At 40.7% G+C, this 20,548-nt stretch overlaps 3 protein-coding genes across 3 annotated transcripts in view; 2 read left to right on the forward strand and 1 right to left on the reverse strand.

Annotated features, from left to right (window-relative positions):
- The window catches only part of ankfn1a (ankyrin repeat and fibronectin type III domain containing 1a), a 96,090-nt gene extending 87,778 nt beyond the window's left edge, over positions 1-8,312 (reverse strand). The window contains exon 1 of the mRNA XM_088001101.1: positions 8,229-8,312. The gene's annotated coding sequence lies outside the window, so the exon portion shown is untranslated. The remainder of the gene's footprint in view (positions 1-8,228) is intronic.
- On the forward strand, positions 4,877-9,864 carry LOC106924745 (transmembrane protein 100). Its single transcript, XM_014998601.2, has 2 exons — positions 4,877-5,088; positions 8,178-9,864. Exon 2 carries the CDS (start codon positions 8,220-8,222, stop codon positions 8,691-8,693), a length of 474 nt encoding a protein of 157 aa, XP_014854087.2. The 5' UTR covers positions 4,877-5,088; positions 8,178-8,219; the 3' UTR covers positions 8,694-9,864.
- Positions 9,865-17,003: 7,139 nt separating this feature from the next.
- On the forward strand, positions 17,004-17,799 carry smim36 (small integral membrane protein 36). Its single transcript, XM_088000998.1, has one exon. It carries the CDS (start codon positions 17,109-17,111, stop codon positions 17,436-17,438), a length of 330 nt encoding a protein of 109 aa, XP_087857124.1. The 5' UTR covers positions 17,004-17,108; the 3' UTR covers positions 17,439-17,799.
- Positions 17,800-20,548: the final 2,749 nt, after the last annotated feature.

Consider the following 20,548-nt stretch of genomic DNA (forward strand, 5'->3'; position numbering starts at 1 on the left):
TATAGCTTATTTTCCTGCTTTACACTAAAACCATTACCAAAAAAATATACATAACAAATACAAAAATGTGAAAAGAACAAAAAGAGAGGGGAAAAGAAAATTCATGAAAAATTTTGGGGAAAAAATCTGTCAATATAGAGTCTTAGATGATAAAAATGTGATCGCAACAGAAAAATGGTAAATTGAATTTTTTTCTTTCATTTGAAAGCTTAGTATTAGGAGAAGAGTCCAGGTGAAAGCTGAGCAGATGCAGGCCCTGCTGACCGCTGGGCTGGAGCATCCTCCTCGCTCCTCTCAGGGGTTGACCTCCTGACCTCTCCGCCCCCCCTGCACATTTTTACCTCATGTCGACGGTTTTCCAGTTCCACCTCGTTTTTTCAGCCCACATGTGTTTGTTTCCTGCTCAGTCTCCACTCTTCTCCGTCAAGCTTGTTGGAGATTTAAACCCTTTCATTAAATTATTTGTGACCTGCATCCCTCCTCGTCCTTCCTCTGGTTTATTTGATCTGGTTTTCACATCCTGTTACTCCTGCTCCACTTGGCTTCAGCTGCTTTCTCTCTTAATAACATCCTGACTTTCCTCTGAGCCTAATATTACCAAACGGTCACACCCTGCGTCTTCTCGTTGCTCAAACACAGCGAAAATCAACTAAATGTCGTGGATTTTGGACAGTTTTTTCTATTTAGCTTTTGTGTGTTCCACATGAGACTGCTGGCAAAGGCTTCCATCAGTGTTTTTTGAAAGTATTTGTGATATGCAAATCGCTGCAAGTGAAATTAAACCAGAAAATGTGGACTGAAGAAGAAACCCGGTGACCTGATATCCTTGGTGTTGGTCAGGACGCCAGCAGCAGAATTTAGGATGAGTTGACTTTTCTACTTACTAAAAAACAAACAAAAAAAATCATCCAGCGATTTTTTGGTAACACTTTATTTGAAGGGGTGTGCATAAGACTGACATGACACAGTCATAAACATGACATAACACCTGTCTTGAACATAAATAAGTCTTTATGAATGTTTGACTGTTGTCATGAAAAGTCATTTGGTAAATAATGACACTTTTAATACAAAGTTGCTCTAAAAGTTGCATTGAAAGTCCATTAAAAGTGCCAACTTTGCATGATTTTGTAACTTATGGTAATTTAATGCAAAGTTGGCATTTTTAATGGACTTTCAATGCAACTTTTAGAGCAACTTTGTATTAAAAGTGTCATTATTTACCGAATGACACTTCATGACAACTGTCATAAACATTTATAAAGACTTATGTATGTTCATGACAGGTGTTATGTCATGTTTATGACAGTGTCATGTCAGTCTAATGCACACCCCTCCAAATAAAGTGTTACCGATTTTTCTGTGCCCTCTCCCTGATTCATTCTGATTCATCCATTCAAACAATGAAAACACAGATGATAAACTTTCAGAAAGTAAGAAACGGAAGCACCAGGATATTTGGTGCAAAATGAACGTCTACTAATAATAATAATAAGAAGAAGAAGAAGAAGAAAAGCTACTTTTTTAAAGTTTCAGGTAATACAAAGAAATAAATCATGTGCCATTTGCCCACTTTGTTCAGAAATAGATCTTGTTTTGGGTTAGAAAAGCCTTTTTTTTTTTTTTTTTTGCAGTCCAGTGCATATTTAGTAAGCTCCTCTTCCTTCCGGATAGTTTTCCTGCTGGTTGGAAGTGTCTGGAAGAGGTCACATGTTTGGAAAAGGTAACTGTAGGTTAAAATAATGGAATGGTTTAGTCTCAAACTAACATAAACATGTACAGTCGGATCTACTTTCAGCTGCACCAGCAACTTCCTCCCAGATTCTCCAAGTCTGCGATTTTATCAGCTATCTGTGATGTTTCTGGTTTCTACAGGGAGCCACGAAATACCTTAGATTATAAGACTCCACTTCAGAGTCAGAATGTGTCTGATAACCCACAACTGAGGGTGTTTTTTTTTCTACTAGTTTTCATCAGCTCAGCACTTTTTAGGGGGCCTTGTGGGGCCCGTGGCGGGACCGAATACTTTTACTGAAGTCTTTTTTTGGTAAGTGGAGGATGTGAAGTGACAGAAATGCAAAGTCAACTTTTCCAGAACTCTGATGCTGGAGTTTGGATGCACCTGTGAAGGCAGGAAGCGGCAAAAGGAGGAAGAACTGAAAGTCAGACACGAGCAGCAGCAAACTCGCTGTCTCCACACGCAAGGCCCGAAACCATCTGGCGAAGGGGAGGAAGCGGCACGCCACGCCGCCAGGGACTCGAGTCCAAAGCAAATAACTCGGATCGTTCCCGACCCAAAAAAAAAAAAGAAGAAAAAAACTGAACTGGGAAGGAAGCGATTCAGCACTCGTGCACTGTCCCCGCGGTGTTGTGATTTTGGGAAGGAAATTTAATTTGTTAATCATAAAAAATGATCAGTTCTTCAGCTTCGATTAAAAGCGAGAGAAGAAGAAAACCTCCAGGAAATGCGAAGAAATGCTCCAAGAGTTGGGAACATTCAAACACCAGAACGCCAACGCAGACATTTTTTTGTTTTGTTTTTGCCTTAGCTTTTGATCCTACTGGGGATCCTAACTTGTCCCTGGTCAGCTGCAAAAACAACTCCTGATGAATGTTTAGGCGTTGCTCCAGATGTGCACAGCTGCATTTATTTTGTTCAGAACAGGCTGATGGATGTTGGGTCGAGTACAGACATTCATGAAACTAATTTCTCTCGCACAAGGATCCATCCAAGAGAAATGTGTAAGAAGCAGTGAGGAGGACGTCGTACGCTGGATGCTGAGTCTTACTGATGACATTCTGCCAGGATGAAGCAGGAGAACAACACCCTCAAACGGAGGAAGTTGCTACTATGTCACAGATTCGTGGATTGATGTAGCTGCCGCTGGGCACCAAAGAGGAAAAGAAGAAATTCAGCAAACAAAAGTTTATATTCAGCCAGAAGGACTCATGCAATCAAAGATTCAAGTTGGATGTAGACACTCGGCCTCTTGAGAGAAAAAAAAAAAAAAAAAAAAAAAAACATTCACTCAACTCTTGCAAATTCTTCAAAAAAAATAAAATCTGATCTGAAACAGCCTGCTGCTCTTATTCATTGCATCAACACCCACAACAAGACTGCATAGCTGTCATCTATCATCCTAAAACCCATAAAAAAATAAACTAAAACAAAAAAAACATCAACCCAGAAAACCTGCAGGAACTACAATTCAGTTGGCAGGTGGGCCGCGAGATGGAACGGGTGGGAAGGCGGTGTTTTATTCTCACCGAGCTGGACGAAAACTTTGGCTCAGAGTCAGCAGAAGCCCTGAGAACTTTTCCGCTGAACTAGATTCAGGGCTGCACCTGCAGGTGGAGTCTGAGCTGCAGACTGGTGGACCAGATCCACCTGCTAATCATAACCCATTTAAATGAGACCTGCATTGTTTTAAATTAATCACCGCGATCCAACTTCATGACCTACTTTTTTTTTCCTCCTCTGTACCTAAACAGAAAAGCAGATGTAGTTTAAGTCTGCTTTCTTACTTTACCAGAACACTATGGAGACCCCTTGGGGATATGGGGGAAATTTTGTTTCTTTTCCATTCCCATGCAAAAGATTTTGCTTTGTCTCTCAATAATGTATGTACTAGTCTGTTCATGAGGCATGTTGAACACCGAAAGTTATTTTGCTACGGTATAAAGTTTTTGTAAGGTTTTTACAAGTATGTTAATATCTCGTTTGTACAATATCTAAAGTTCTACATCCTTTTCTTCAAGATACAAGATACAACCACAAACTTAGGTGCAAAATGCAAAAGCAAAATAAGTCCAAACATGGGCTTGTTCAACTTTAAATGAACTGTATACACACAGTACAAGCAAATCCTACAGAACATCTTCAAAATGGGTTGAATGAAAAGGGCATGTCGTGAAATGCGATGGTATAAGGGGTTACGGTGATTGGTCAAAATTAAACCAAGTTCCTGTGATTGGTTGCCTTTGTAGAAAAGCCTGCGCAAAATTTACGAATGATGAGTGAATTCCCATTCACAACATCGCAACTTCATGGAGGGACTGATTGGAGATGTCCTTACAGAAATCAAGACGTCCCAAGGGGATAACTGGGATGTGTTTTCCCCCCCTTGACTTTGTATGAAACAAAGTTGGTACATCAAGTAGAAGACTGTTATTTGATTGGGTTTGCTTCACGCTGCCAGAATGTTCATTTCGTGCCACAAAATGAAACAACAGGCTGACCGTCGTCCTCAGACTTTTGTGGATGTGAAAGGCTCCTCTTTCACTCTTTCACTGCTTGAAGGCCTCAGAGGAAACATCTGATTCCTCCCACATGCTGGATGCTCAGCTGTAGGGCGGAGACCTCTCAGCCGACTCCTGCTGGTCCTCTTTAAAAAAAAAGGGATGCAGTTTTATTGTGTGTCATGTCTATCCTCAGCAACAGCAGCTCAGCTGTCTCCACTCAGATTCCACAAAGTTGACCGGTTAAAACTAAACATTTCCATTAGTGAAAACCGACTGCAGCAGACTGAACAGAGCCCAGGCTCTGAAACGGGAAGACCGCAGGACGTTTCTGTGATTTATTGGGTCGCAAATCTTTGTTACGACTCGGCTGAGCCTCGTGTCAGGTACCGGACGACTCAAACCAATCAGAACCCATCATCTCTGGTGTGACCTCGATGATGTCACAGATCTACCATAGGATGAAGGGAACCATGACTGAAAAGAAAGAGTATACCATCCTGGTTTCCTGCATCCTTATTCAGTCGGACCAGATTCAATTTGTTTGACAGATTGAACCGGAGAATCTCTGAAGGGAGGAAAGAGTTAAAGCTTCTTCTGGCAGTCTGATGGGAGGTGGGCTGGGGGTTTGGGAGGTATTGGAGGAAGGCACCCTGTCTCCTCCCCTCCTGCTCTCCCTCTCTCTCTGCCACCTCCTTCTGTTGATAGCCATATTCCCTCATTTCTTCCTGCAGGGGGGACGGTACGGAGCGGAGAAGCGAGGCACTGACTGAGTCTCCACGAGTTCACGTCTGCAGTCAGGAACACGACCCAAACAGCCAGAGGAATGGAGCTCTGCTCTCCGCTGCAGTAAGTGGATTTTCATCTGTTTTTTCTCTTTCCCTGCAAGAATTCAGCCTGCAGGGCGTCGGGTTTTTACAGCCGTGACAGGCTTCACTTCCACCACAGCAATGCAATATTCTGCAAAGACAATATTGCACCGTTTCATTGAAAAATCATGTGTTCACCTTCATCTGATGGTGTGCAACTCTTTTTTTCTTTGCAAAACAATGCAATGAGCCGAGTGTTGAGTCCGATGCTTTTCTTTTATTATAAACTAAACATATCTTAGATTTTAAGGCAAACAAAATAAGATGTCAAAAATCATCATTAGAGGCTTCCCTGACTGTGTATAACAACAGCTTTGCTCTGGATCAATCTAATGAAAAAAGGGTAAAACAGCACAACACCAGAGGCAAGAAAACCTTGGAAAGGAGCAACTTGTATACCAGGAAAGTTCAGTGAGCAAGGATTGTTCAGGCGAGCCGACAGGAACAGAGAAAAATTGACAACCAGCTGAATGGATTTAAAGGGGAGACACAAGCAGCAGGTGAGAAATCAGGTCTGTGTCAGGGCTGTGCGAGGACACCTGCTGGACAGATGCAGAATCACAGACTCAAAATGAAAAAAGAAAAGAAAAGAAAAGATACCCAAATGATACTCAAGTTTTAAAGTACACATGGATCCACCTGGTTGCAAAAAGTGAAACAGTTTTCCCTCAAAGTCATGTCATTATTTATTCAGTCGTTAAGTAACTTAAAGGACATCTAAGATTGGTAGTTGGTGTTTATAATAATTTCTTATGAAAATCTCCCACCTTTATTACTTCTTCCTAATGAGAAAAGATTTAGCTATTTAGGCATTTTTATGCGAGTAGCAGGATATGCGTAGTGAATTTGCAACTTCTTATTAAAACGCAATAGACAATAAAAACCTAGGTGCAGGTTGCAAAGTAAAAGCTGCAAAGTAAAATCATAATAACATATATTTGTAACACGCCTACCAAAAGTTAATAACGCAAGCCAAAGGTTTAATCTGCTACACTTTATTAATGGGTGCTTTTCTGAAAAGAAATTAAATTTTATTTATAAATGAAACCACATTGTTTAACAGAGATGTTAAACAATAAAAGTGCCATGTTCACAATTAATGGGGGGGGGGGATATACTGCCTGTTGCTTTTAATTAGTCATCAAACTTGCAGTAGGGTGCCAATTATTTTTTCATGCAACAGAGGTTATAAACAGTTTTCTTACACTGAATTTAGCCTCTAAGACAATAATATGGCAGTTTCACTTTATTGCGTTCTTTGTTGAATTAGCTTGACGGTCTGCAGACATGTCTGAGACAAAAAGAAGAAAACCCACTGACATTAAATCCAGGAGTATTGTTTGTATTAAAAAAAATTGCAGTTTTGAATATGATGGTTACAGATGTGCTTTAGTTCAACTTTAATTTGTCAAACGGTTTTCTGAGTAAGATTTGTGGTTCTGCTCATCTTCCTGATTTTAGAAAAGCAGATATCTTTTGTCTGAGTTTCATTCACAGATGTTGGTAAAATATATAAAAAAAGAACTAAGGATCATTGGCAATATTCTTTTTATCTGCTTTAGGAACAATCAGTCTCCAACAGAAGCAGGACCTTCAGGTTAAAGGTGTAAAACTACAGATGAAATTAATCAGCTCAGGCTGCTTGGAATAAGATAAACCAGGGGTCACCAACTCCAGTCCTCAAGGGCTACCATCCTGCAACTTTTGGATTCACCTCTGCTCCAAAATGTCTGAATTCCCTCACCAGCATTCATTCCTCTCTGCAATAGGCTGGAAACGAGCAGTTTATTTGATCCAGGTGTGTTTGAGCAGAGACGCATCTAAAAGTTACAGAATGGTAGCCCTCGAGGACTGGAGTTGGTGACCCCTGAGATAAACTGTTAAGCCGAGCGCTTCTCCAGCCTCGCTTAATGTTCAGCAAAATTAATTTTGTTTTATTAGACTTGGGAAAAAAACTAACAAAAATAAAACAACAACTTCATTTCCCGATCAGCAGCTGCTTGTGTTAACTGATGGCAATGAAGCTTGACTTTCCCTCCATCTGTCTCACATTAAAATTTCATTACCAGCGTCTGACCTCAGAGGCGTAGCTACAAACTGCCACATTAACTCACAGAGATAGATGGATGCCGACGGTTATTAAAAAAAAAAAAAAGTAGAACAACGTAAACTTACAATGACACTTTCTTAATTAAAGTTAATAACAGGTTTAGTTTTCCATAGTGAGAGAACAGACTTGGGGCCATTTTCTTATATTTGGTGTCTGAATTAATACAAGTGATTTTAGTGAGGGTCTCAAGTATTCACAGATTTTAGCTACTCAGCCAACTGTCCTTCCTACGCCCCACTGGAGAACACAGTAGGCAATTTGTAAAAACAATGTTTAAACTCAAAATGCGTTGTTCAACAACAGTTCCAAACATTATGACCATCAGTCCAAGAAAACCCCTCAAAAAACAGAAAATAGTTTGTTATGCACATTTTTTAAGCTAGTAACATTGGAAGCCATTCACCTACCAGTGTGCCATGTGTGGTCCTACCTTGCAAATTCAGAACAGGCCAGTTTGCGGCATGGGAGGAAGTGTGGCGTTTGAAGACAGACTTTGTTTTTTTTTTTAAGCCCTTTCCCAGATGCCGCGTTTTGGGGTTTCCCCACATTGTTGTCCATACCTCATCAGAATCATTAAGTTTAAAATGACCGTCTGACTGCTTTCAACCTCATGGTTTATTGTAAGAAACGTATTTCTTTAAGATATACATTAACAAATTATAATTGGGTGGAATATGTCAGAATTTGAGTGAGTGATCAAGACATGTCAAAACAAATACTGATGCTATCTGAAGAAAACCTAGCAGAGTTGAAACATTTATGTTTTTAGCTACTGAAATCAGATTCACCAAACTCTTACTTGCTTTTATTTTGTACCAATACATTTGGTTATAGACCAAGATGGATAAGCACCAAAAATCACATTTAATGTAAACCGGAAGTACAGCTGCCATATAAAACTACTCATCTTTAACTGCACGTAAAAAGGCTGAAAGCTAACTTTTTGTTTCTGTTTACAGCTAGCTGCTCTCTAATTGGCTGAGCTCTGACATCCCCCCATCATGGCTCACCTGTTCCTCGCCAGCAAGATCACCATGCCGGACGACCTCTACGCCAAAGGGGGCGGAAGGATCCCGAGGAACGCCGTGAGGATACCGACGTCCATCTCGGCAGAGAGGCTGAGTCGGGAGAAGACCAGGAAGGACAGTGCTGTCGTCGTGACAACACGTATCCCGCACGTCAACGAGGTCCAGCTGACGGCGGCGACCGGCGGCGCGGAGATGTCCTGCTACCGCTGCGTGGTGCCGTTTGGCGTGTTTGTCCTCATCGCCGGCGTCGTGGTGACGGCGGTGGCCTACACCTTCAACACCCATGGATCCACCATCTCCCTGCTCGGACTGGTGCTGCTTTCTGCAGGGCTGGGCCTGCTGGGATCCAGCGCCATCTGCTGGAGGCTCCGACTGAGGAAGAAGAAGGACAAACGAAGGGAGAGTCAAACCGCCCTCATGGTCAGCCAGGGTTACTGCGTACCCTGATCTCCTTGAAGTTTGGACAGTCAAACCTCAAGCTCTTCATTTCATGCAGCAGATATCTTTAACGGTTTATAACTGAATGCACCACACAGATGCCATACTGGGTCACCAGGTTAACAGCTCATAACCCCTGTCCTTCATGCTCAACGACTGAAGAAGCAAACAGTGCCTCGGTGGACACCTGACGTTCTGTGAAGGCCAAAAAAACGAGTTCCCTGAAAGCTGATGGAGGAAATGACACCAGTTGGTCTCTGAACCAGAAGTTTGGTTGGAGCTAACTAATTTCACGTGACCAAATAGTTAGAATGTTGGTTCATAAAAATAAAAAAAACTAAAGATTTCTTGAAACTTGCAAGATGACAAAACCACAAAATTAGTTTAAAAAAACTGTAAATCATTGACCAGTCAATCACTGAGGGTGAACGTGCAAAGTTTTCTCTTTTTTTCCTAATAAAGACGTCAGTCTCATTAAAACAAACATGACAAGAGATCAGTATGATCTGGCTTGGAGGTGTACAGTTTATACATATTATACATTGATAAGCTATACACACGGTTAGAATGGTACTCTACAATATGTATGTTGAGCCGCTTTTTGTTTCTCTCTGAATTGGGCTCATTTGTGACCTCTGTTCATTCGTCGGAGGTTCCGTCGCACCCCGTTGGAAATGCATCATTTAAACCGAGGGTGAATACAGAGAAGCTTCTGAAGACGTTTCCTCTCTGCTGTGGGGATTTGCTTCACAGAACCGACAACACGGCTCGTTAATGCCACTTTGAGATAAGTGTAAGTGATCTTACAGAATCATGTAGCATTTCTTCAAACAGGGTGAACGGAAATAGGCACTGCTGGTCTTGTTTTTGTTTTTCTGGAAGATTCTAAAGGGTAATAGTTGATAAAGCAGTGAAATGAAAACTAGAACTGAAGATGCAGGTAACTTTTTTTTTTTTACCATGAAAAGATGTGCAGGTGTGTGCAGTGTTTTACTTTATGACTGAATACCTGAGTGTTGAGGTCACAGCTGGGCCCAATTTCTTGCATGCATGCCTGTTTTGTATGACACGTGCACTAAGTTATGTCACACAGATATTCCTCCGTTATAGATCTATTTTATTTATTCTGTCAGTGACTGGAACTATAACTATTAAAACGAAGATCTGGTGCCAAAACAAACCCGACTCCTGTTTTCCTCTCGCAGATCCAATTTCCAGAGTGCAGGTCGGGAGGGCCGACCGTGAGGTTATATTTAGCCGTCTTCATTTTGCTTTGCATATCCCTGATAAAAAAAAAAATGGGGGTCTGGGGGCGAGGTTGCGTCACTCGGAGGTGGCGACAGCTAAGCGATTGCAACGGCGAGCTAACTTTATCTCCGCAGTGTCCTGGGGAATGTGGGCAGTGGAAGCAGAAAGCATCACCTCAGACTGATTCGACACCTCGGAGGAGGCGCCTCTGCTCTGAAAACAGATGCAGAAAATGCAGCGGCAAGACGAGCCCACACACACAGATCGGATTTTCTACAGTTCGGGCCTCCTACGATCTGTGGTGGAGCTGACAGAAAGGCGGGCTTTCCGGATGAGTCACTGGAAAGTTTCCAGTTTCCTAAAGTGCTGGCATAACTAAAGGTTAACACAAATTTTGTTTTCCTTCCAATCGGGAGGATTGATTTTTACACGTAAGTAAATGCTGTAGTCTCCGATGTTTCCAGATCCTCGCTGCGCCTCTGGAGGTCACTGGCTCCTGTGTGAAGTGGGGTGGGGGGGAAATCCCAAACTTCCCTTCTCTTCCTGTAACATCGTGACCAGTTGAAGCCACCAGAGGTGTGTCACTTTTGCAGTGTCACCCCCCCTCTTCCTTAACTGTTCCCTGTTTCACTGAACCTCATCCCAGGCCGAGAGTTGGGAAAAGAGCCTGGCACGCTAAGAGACCGGAATCGGCAGCGTGGTAAACAGGAAATATTTTCTACCCAGAAACGCCCTTTGGAAAAAAAAAAAAAGAAAAATAAGGAAGTTATTAATTCCTCTGCAGGCGTGAGACTGTCTTGTCATTGAAGTGGAGGTGAGGTCATCTAAGGGGAAAAAAAATGAACCTTGACCCAGTTTTAATCTGTAGCCCCTGATTCCATCGTTCAGTATAAACATTCAGGGGTTGCAGATGCCAGATTGTGGGAATAAGAAAAGATGATAATCGCATAAAAAGAATCAGCTAAGCACACACCAGGCACCTGGGAAAACATCGAAACTCCACACAGAAAGACGCCAGCTGGGATTGGATCCTTCTTTGGCAGAACAGTCCAAATCAGCCGCTAAATGGGTCAAAAGTTAAAACGCTGAAAGAAATGAACACATTTACAAACACATGAAATATAATTAAATGAACTAATTGACAAAGTAACAAAACTTACAATTTATTTTAGAAACAGAAAATGTCCTGGCTGGTGGAAAATTACCAGGATATTTTCCGTTAATTATACAAACATTTCCGTCAACGATTTTTTTATTCATTTATTTAGGAGTTTCAGTTAATCCAAACCTGACATTTTCTGTATAGTATATATCCAGGGTACATTATTGTATTTTTTTTTTTTTTGTACAATACATCTCACAAACATTGACATGCAGTAGAAAATACAATAAAAACACCTGTTGAAAGTCTTAACTGAAAGTTTACTTGTGTTTACTGAAAGTGTACTTTAACAGTACATGTACCCATTTCTTACATATTTTTTGGTTTTTTTAAGCACAGTTGATGGCGCTAATGATTATGGAAGCCGAGATAGCCGTTTTTATTGAAATATGGCTTAATCTGACTCATAAGTGTTCCGGAAGCTGCACCGATAAGCAGCTCATTAGAGCATTGTGTCTGCAGAGTGTCAGCGTGGGCCGGGGCGAGAGCCAGCTACCTGCCAGGAGCTGGTCCTGACAGCTCCCAGGATCCTTAATGAGGGTGGAAGTCAGTGAAGTTGTCAGTCGGAGGCAGCACAGCTCATTACGGGCTCTTCCCATTCCCGGCGGCAGAGCCAGAATCTTCTCAGCCCTGACTGCACAAGTCGCTACAGGAAATCCTTCTTCTCATTAAATCAATAACATTTGGTAATAGCTGCCAAACAAGTTAGTATCATTTGTTTCAAGTAAATAACCTATAATAATTTTCAACATGCACCTTCAGAATCTTTTTTTTTTTAAAGAAATATAGAACAAGTATGCAGCTCAGTTCATTTGGTATTAAAGCACAATCTGATAAATATTAGCCATTTTAAAAGAAAGAAAAACATAGTTTTTTTTTTATGAATTATCGTTACGTGGTTATAAGTCCTGGTGGTCTGTGTTCAACTCTTGAGTTGCATGTTATTGTCAGTTACTTGACAGATGGCTGGTTTTCATGTTGGAGTCACCAGATAGCAGCATCCGAACTTGAAATTGTGTACTCTATACCTTCTTAACTGTTAGATAACATTTACAATTTGTTTGAATTTAAGTTCTTAGGTAAGTAAGGTTTTTTCTGAGACTGGTAGCTGCTATCTTTACTAAAGATAGCCGCTGTCAGGGTTAGCTAACTCTACCACAGCATAGCAGATAGCCTGGCTAGCTAGCTTCAGCTAATTCCAGCTTGCTAGCCTCCCTCAGTCATAATCTGAAATTAGAGGAATGGCAAAAATGTATTGTATTCTGCACAACAAGCAGCTTTACTTGAAAATTATTACTAAGTTTAGTGGTTGTAAACATCTTTGTTTAAATTTCAGTATTTTACCAAACAATCAATATCAAAAATGTAAATAAATGGCATGTGTATTATTATAACAACCGCAATGATTAGCATGTTGTCTCTGTTTTTCTTGTCTTTCTTTTTGGCTTTAAAAGAAACATTTTTTGACCACTTTTGATGCTTAGTGGGTGTTGTTGGTTGTTCAAGATTTAATGTAGGGCATCTTTCAGATGGATGTAGATCAGTATTTTTATGGAATGTAAAACAATGGTTGGAAGTGTTTTCTCGAAGGATAGGATTGAGAAACAAAAAAATCCAACCACACATCACAGAGCTTTAGTTGGTGCCTCAGGTTGTAGGATGCACTCAACAGCTCATTAATAAATAACAGAGGAAAATTGGAGCAGACAGAAAGTTTTCAGATACCCTGAAACTTTTCGTCTGCTCCAGTATGACTCTGACTCTGAATTAGAGGTGTTTCTGAAATCTTTAATGTGTTCTCTTCTCATACACATCCCAGCATACCATCATCATCAGTCAGCTCATGTCTTGGTTAGGGATCGTTGTGTTGGCGTACGTGGGGTCGAATCTGCTGGTCTCAGTTTCCCCAATCCTGACCTACAAAGACTCAGTCTGCGTGTCTGAGCAGGGAAACGACAGCAGACCACAACGGGAATCAAACCAAGCTGCCATTCTCCTCGGACACAATGCGAGCTTCCTGCGTTGAGGCGGCGCAGCCGCGCGTGCGCTCCTTATCTGCGGCAGCAACGCAACCAACCATTCTCCCAACAAGTCTTTAAATCCCTCGGCACGTCGACAAGCGAGAGAAGCACTCGCGGAGAAAAAGGTTCTCGGGTTTTTGACGGATGAGGGGGAAGTGCCGCTCCCTGGTTAATGGGGCCGTTTGGGGCCCCCCGCGCCATTGTTGTGCTTCTGGTTGGTCTCCTTTTGGAGGCTGGAACCAGCATCTATCGCAGGATCTCTCTCTGCCACTCCATCCTGCGTCTGCCACTGCTTAGCTAAACAAGCTTGAACTAAAACAAACTTCAGGGCGTGCTCCAGTTTGGAAACCAGTTTGTTTCTGAAGTGCAACCTTCCCTCACATCCTGCAAAATCTGCCCATCCATCTCCAGTAATCTGAGCATGTTTCTGTTTGAGGGGCGTCTCGTCGTTAAAACCTCGCTGCTCGTAACCCTGGCGGCATCCTGCCAGTAATATCCTACAGAATCTGCAGACTTCATGATATAAAAATAAATTTAAAAAATGTCTGTGCACAGGAACATAGGATCACTTGATCTCTAGCCAACAACAGATTTCCAGAATGTCTGCGCAATAAACCAACTTCCTGCAGGTCATCTCAAAGTGCATATTCATTTTTATTCAAAGGAAGGATATGAAGCCTTAACCTCCCGTGCCTCATAACCTCTAGAGTTCAAAATCATTTCCTGGCTGAAACATCCTACGCAAGATTAAGAAAACAGGACAATCTCTCAATTTTAGGCAACGGCATGAATCTCCGCTCTGTCGCGTCAGTTCAAAAACAATGAAACCTGAAACAGAACTGTTAGGGCCGTATAGCTACGCGTCTGGTTTGAAATGGCAATAGCTTTTGTTTTGGAGTCCGAATGAGCAGCAGGACAGTGGGGAATGAATGTTCTGGAGGAGATTCCTTTGACAGATGTTGAAACACATCTGGTGTTAATCAGAGGAAAATCAAGGCAGTGATTTATTTCTATCTAGAAATACAAGTGCGCAATGTTGATTTCTGGCTCGGGATAGAGTAAATAAAGTTTTTGATGGATAATGGGTTTTAGCTATATAGCAGAAATACCTCCTGAGATTTAATTACCTCTTCTGAGTCCTTCGGCTTTACTCCAAGCATCCACTGGCAAACAGAGAACTCCCGAAGCTGCGAAAAACGGCAACAATTAAACTCATCATGGTGGACTTACTGTTTAAGAAACAGGAGTTTCATTTATTTCACTACTATGTCCTTTTTTGGACTTACACCAATGTTAGGACAGACAACCAGGCAATAACAACCTACTTATACTTGTACTGATAAGAATAAAATGATGTCTAAAGTCATGGAGAAAACTTGTAGCTGTCATGTTTTTCCAATTGATGAAGCTCACGTTCCTGTCTAGGCTCCATCTGATTTCCAAGAAAACTTGCTCAAAATGATCAAAGTGTAGATTTGAAGTCCGCAGAAAGTCGACAACCTCTCTGCTGACCCTGTTCTATGATTTGAAGTTGTCTGCCTGTGAGTTGATTTCAGTTTCAATTGCTTGAGTTTTATTTGTCTTTTATTGCTGGTTATGCATTGTAGGTTCCTAAACAATGAAGCCATAAGCTTGACGCTCTCCGTCCTTCCCCCTTTGGTTCACTCGATGACAAAAACGACAAAAAAAAAAAAAAAAAAACAGACTGGGTCCTCTTGATAAAGGTTAACGGTTTATTTCAAAAATAAAAATGGTACAAATGTTACTTTTCCACAAAAATAATAGAGTAAACAAAAGAGAGTCTTAAGCGAGAGAAAGAGAAAGAGAGAGAGAGAGAGAGAGAGAGAGAGAGGTCAAAAACCTGTGTGGCTTCACTCCAACTGCCCAACTGATTCTGCCTAGCCGCATCCTCAAAACCTTAACTGCAATTACATATGCAAATTCACAATAAGACCTTATTATAGTCCAATATAACAAATTAGTATGAAATAGAGATATAACTTGTAATCATTTTTATCCAAATAAACAAATTACCATAAGAAATATAAACATAATTTATCCTAAAGGTCTGAATGAACTAAAATTTAATTTAGGCTTCTACATGCATCTTAAGAGTATTTTCAGTTTTTCTATTCTGTGTTATTGTGCCTTTGTGCTGGAATTTGTAATGTTTTAGACGTGACCCAGTCGGCGCTGTTTTCGCCACAGAAGGGGATTCAGCGGTTTTAAAGGGTGACCTATCACCTTTTGGCAATATGGTGTTTCTTTTTTTTGTTTTCTTTTCCATTCATAGTTTTCTTCATATATAGGTTGAATTTAAACAGTTTGACCCAGTTTTTCCTCCTTTCGGCTGATGATCCGCAAGTTTTTATTTATTCAGCTTGCTGGCCCATCTGTCTTCTATTCCGCCCGCATCCATCAGGCAAAAAGAAAATCCTTCCCAGATGGAGAAAGGCAAAAGGCATTAACAAATTAGCCCGATTTCCGACAGGATTTTATCCTCCACATCTGAATTCGGCCGCAGACACATGGCCTCCACAGAAGGACCTACATTTGAAAGTTGTGGCAGCTTTCTGGATAAAGAGAAAAAAAACAAGACAATCTGAATATTTATTGACAATATCTTCAGAAGATGATTAATTGTTCAAGTTGTATTTTTGTTGTTATTGTTTTTCATTTTGTTACTGCTGCAATAACATAGAGATCTACATAATAACCTTAAGCTACACCAATATAGAGCTAAATGATTGCTACAACTTTTACCAAAAAAAAATAATAAAAAAATCAAAAACTTTAAAACGTACCAAACAGAAACAACAGAAATAATGAATAATTTCAAACCACTGTAAGCATTTAATACTCAAACTTTGTCTTCTTCCTCCAATTTCCTGAAATGTAATAAAATACTGACAATACACAGGGGTTTGATTGTAATGGCTTTTGGCAAAAAGAAAAGAAAGAAAAAAAAGAAAGAATTTAGGTCGTTATTGTAGGAAGGTAACGACATGTTCTTTTGTTTGATTGGGGTTGATTTCAAAGCCAGCAGAGCAGAGCATGATTGATTGTTTTCTCTTTGAATCCTTCCTTATTGCATTTTCCTTATTGTTTTGTCATGAACTTAAACAGTTAACCTGCAGACTGGAGTCTATATAGTTTCATATCAAACATAAATACTGCACGTTCTGAGCTTAACTTGAATTTGCGTGTGTTTTTGACTGAGCCAACGCTAAAAAGTTGATTTATAAAGATTTTGTTCTCTATGTTGCTGCAACTGGGGGTTACCTAAGACACTATATAATATTAGATGACAGAGTATTGGCTCGACAGCCTGCTAACTCGGTGTAAAAGACCCCATTAACAGGATGAAATACCATGTTAGCCGCTGTACTTTGAAAATTTTTTTTTTTTTTTTTCTGGACCACAGCCAGTTCTGGGGCCTTATTTGCTTTTAATGTAATCAAATTCAAATGTAAAAATAATCTCCAAGAGTGACATAATAAAAAGCGGTTGTTTAATACATATTACATGACTCCTCAAATCCCCTCGGTGACGCTCGTGGCAAGCTGACAGGTGTGCGCCGAAAGCCGTCCATTTTCGCCGGGAGTATAATTTTGATATTGCTCTCTAGTTGGCAAAATCAAAATGGTGGCTTGAGTTATTAAAAGTGAGCAGCTTTCGTCATTGGACGCTGAAATTCAAGGTTGGAGGAGCAGCGAGGATTAACGTCCTTTAAAGCACAAAGCCTCATCTCCACTCCGGCCTGCTGTCGCTGCCCCCCCTGCCCCCCGCCCCCTCCCCCCTCTCCCAGCTCATCCATCTCATTTCATCATCTGATGCAGTCCTCTGCTGTCTTTTGCTCTTTCTCTCTCAATCAGGCCAGCTGTCCATCCACTGTCCATCACTTTCTCGTTTCCTTTTTATTTTTTGGTCTACTTTTCCATCGTTTCTTACACCCTTCCTCTCTATATCCGGGGCGAGTTATGAAGCGGCACCATGGGTTTTATGGAGTTCTACCTGGAGATTGACCCCGTCACCCTCAACCTCATCATCCTGGTGGCCAGCTATGTCATCCTCCTCCTGGTCTTCCTCATCTCCTGCATCCTGTACGACTGCCGTGGCAAAGACCCCACCAAGGAGTACGCCCCCGACAACACGCCTGCGCCGCAGAGCCAGTCTCCCATACGCCTTGTCGTCATGCAGAATTCGCCGACCTCGGGCCGCTGCGAGCCCAACAACACGTCGGGACACGCGGAGCCGCCGACGCCGGACCTGAGCCGGGAGAGAGCGGACCGGGAGAGGGAGAAGAGGAGTACCCTGGTCTGAAGACGAGGAGGGGAGAGAGCGCAGGGAGGAGGAGACGACCATCAAGTGCTGTTGTGTCACTTCGTACTGTGGGTTTTCGTTCTTGAACTCCTGGTTTTTCTTTTTCAAAGTTGCTGGAGGATGTTGTTGGCCTGCAGAGGAGTCCACAGATGGTAAGCAGTTGGGGGAAAAGTCAGTTTGAACCAAAGGAGATCGTGCATCTTTCTAGATCTATTCTAGACTTGGCCAGTTTCTTCTGACAGACTTTAAAGTTTGACTGACTGTTCAACATATCAATGTAAATTTCAATATAAATAAAACAAATATGCAAAAATAATAATAAAAACAATCAGATATCTCGTAATCACCCACAACATAAAAAGTCTCACATGAATGTCAGACAACGGCAAATAATACAATTTTGATTTCAAACGCTCAAAAAGCGTTAAGATGTCCTCCAAAATCCAGCAACAAGAATCCATAATTTCCCTTACTAACAAAAAAAAAACATAAATCCTCAAAATGTATAAACTGGAAGTTTTATATTTCAGTTTACTCTTTAGACAATAAGAAGCTCATTTCTGACTTTTAGTCTGACCTAAACCTCTTTATGATATTTTGGTTCAATTGTGTTAAACCAAAAGTTAAAAGGAAGATGGTTATCATTTTTGTCTGTAATAAAAGTGAGAAACCACAAAAATACAGCTGGATATGTATATTTATGTAGACTGAAAAAAACAAATACTCAAGTTTTGTCCAATAAGCAATATTAGGACCCCAAGCTGATTTTTTGGGGGGACATTTGCCTTACAGGGACAGTTTGCAACAGAGTATTTGATTCATGTTGGGGATAAAGACATGACGGTAAATGTTGGCTTCAACTCACTGTAAAACAAAAAAGACTTGTTTGAATTCACACTCTGTACATTACCAGGTTGATAGTGAAGCTTCTTCAAGATGAAATCACCAATAAAGTGACGTTCTAGCTACAGATTTATTAAACCACATCCTGTTGAGTCACCTTGCGTGCAAATATCCGATTTCTGAGAACACAATTCAGAATGTATTGAGGTGATTTATTCATGTGTACTCTGTCATGCCAGCTGTACTCAATCATTAGGAAATGCATATATGCATATAGAATTCACTCCTAATGTGGTTCTCTGTGTGGCGCAGTGATCAAAACCACAGCGGCCGATTAGTCCTTTGCGTCAAATTAAGATTAAAACCTGATCAGTTTTCAGGATTACTGGTTTGTTTGAAGGAAGATAAAACGTTCATATGAGGTTTAAATGTAATCTGGAAAAGGTTTATTATGCCGATAAAGACAGGAATGTCTAATAACAAGTCTGAGCAGCACTTACATAATTAGCTAAAGACAATAAAAAATAAAAAAACATGATATTTTAGTGCTGGTAGATAGAAATAATAAAACATTCAAATGTAAGTTAATGAATGCTTTGGTTTTACTTATTTATTTGAAAAATATTGCTTTTGCCACGATGACAACCCATGTAATTAAGCTGCAGCCTTCTTCAGCACTTGACAGAGAAATAATCCAAGTCTCTATGATGTATAATTGATTTAAACAACACAGAACCGAGGATGGCACCTTGAGGAACTCCACATATAAGTGGGGGGTGGGTGTTAATGTAGCCATGATACACTTATAATTCATTCGGATGTGTCAAAAGACTAATTATTAATTGCCCACGCATCTTCCACACATGATCAGTCTATTTTAAATTATTCTAGAAAATTCTACATTTTACAGTCGATTTCACTCAGACGTTTTTGTCATTAGTTTTTTTTTTTTTTCCCCAACACCCCAAAGTTTCCAGGGCCTTTTTAAAAATTAACTCCAGCTACAGCTACTGTATTTTTTTCACAATCCCACAAATGAAAGGGCGGCTTGTTATAAAGTCTCAGCATAGATACAGATTTCTCAAAGGGAATACTCCAGAGAATACCTGTGTGGTTGCATTGTTTTGTTATTAGCTGATAGGCAGAGACGTGTGTATTTTGTACTGAGTCAGGCCAACTTACTTTTTAAAAAATATTTTCCTGTTTTAACATTTTTAAACAAATAAAACCGAATAGTTAAAAAATATATTATACATGAAATAAATCAAACAGCATCTATTAATAAAAGTGAGATACGTTTTTCTTTTTTGTTTGTTTTGTTTTTTAAAATAAAATAAGGAAACAATAGCTTCCTTAGTGCCAAGTATTATTGCTGGGGCATCATGTTTAACCTGGTAAATTATTTTGGCATTGTGAAAAGGATAAGCAGTAATTTACTTTCTTGTGAACATATAAAAGGTCACCGAAACCTGTGACCTTTTGGTAGCTCGTTAAGTTAGCACGATCTGGACGTTTGTCCGGCGTTAACAACATGGCAGCTCTGCATAACTTTCGCTCCTCTTGTTGCTTTGGAAGAACAAGTGCTACCGAGAAAATATTGAGCTCAGTTTTGTGAGGACTTTTCCACAGAACTCCTGATACCCCAAAGTGACCAGAGTGGGAGAAACATCTGTATCATAAAACCCTGACATCTAAGCCTTTGTTTCTCTGCTGCCTGTAATCCCCTGGCCCCCCCTACATCAGCTGGAGTGAGCTGACAACATAAACCCTCCCTGGACAGGGAAATGATGAATGGATGGACGTTTCGAGATCGTCACTCATCCGTTTGACGTATGTCGGACAGAAGAGCTTACCCTCGCAGACTTGTGTTCGTTTGTTAAAGGCTATATAGACGGGACCGCTAACAGATGTTGGAGTTGAAAGAGTCGTGGCGTGGCGATGAAAGAACTCAGCTGATGGTGGCAGACCGGGGGGATATCCTCAAGCTGTAAAGAAAATGCTCTGCAGTTTAGGAACCATAAAGATGTTTGAAATAAACTGCTGAAAGGAGAACTGTGTTTATATTAACAATTAATGTTGGCTTTGTGGTGCTGTATTAGTGTACCACAATGAAAGCAATCGTCTTTTTGCAATTCTGAGAGAAAACTGAAATAATGCCCAAGTAGCCTTGCTGATTAGTATGGATACCGGTCTGTACCAAAGCAAAGAAATCTTGCTGGAAATTTAAAGACTGGATGGTGAGCAAAAATAAAAAAGTTATGCTGAAT

Source organism: Poecilia mexicana, unplaced genomic scaffold (assembly GCF_051168715.1).
Source record: "Poecilia mexicana isolate PSO_F unplaced genomic scaffold, ASM5116871v1 scaffold_19, whole genome shotgun sequence".
NCBI lineage: Eukaryota > Metazoa > Chordata > Actinopteri > Cyprinodontiformes > Poeciliidae > Poecilia > Poecilia mexicana.

Coding starts and splice junctions, on each gene's coding strand:
- LOC106924745 (XM_014998601.2), top strand. CDS start 8,220: ATGGCTCACCTGTTCCTCGCCAGCAAGATCACCATGCCGGACGACCTC.
- smim36 (XM_088000998.1), top strand. CDS start 17,109: ATGGGTTTTATGGAGTTCTACCTGGAGATTGACCCCGTCACCCTCAAC.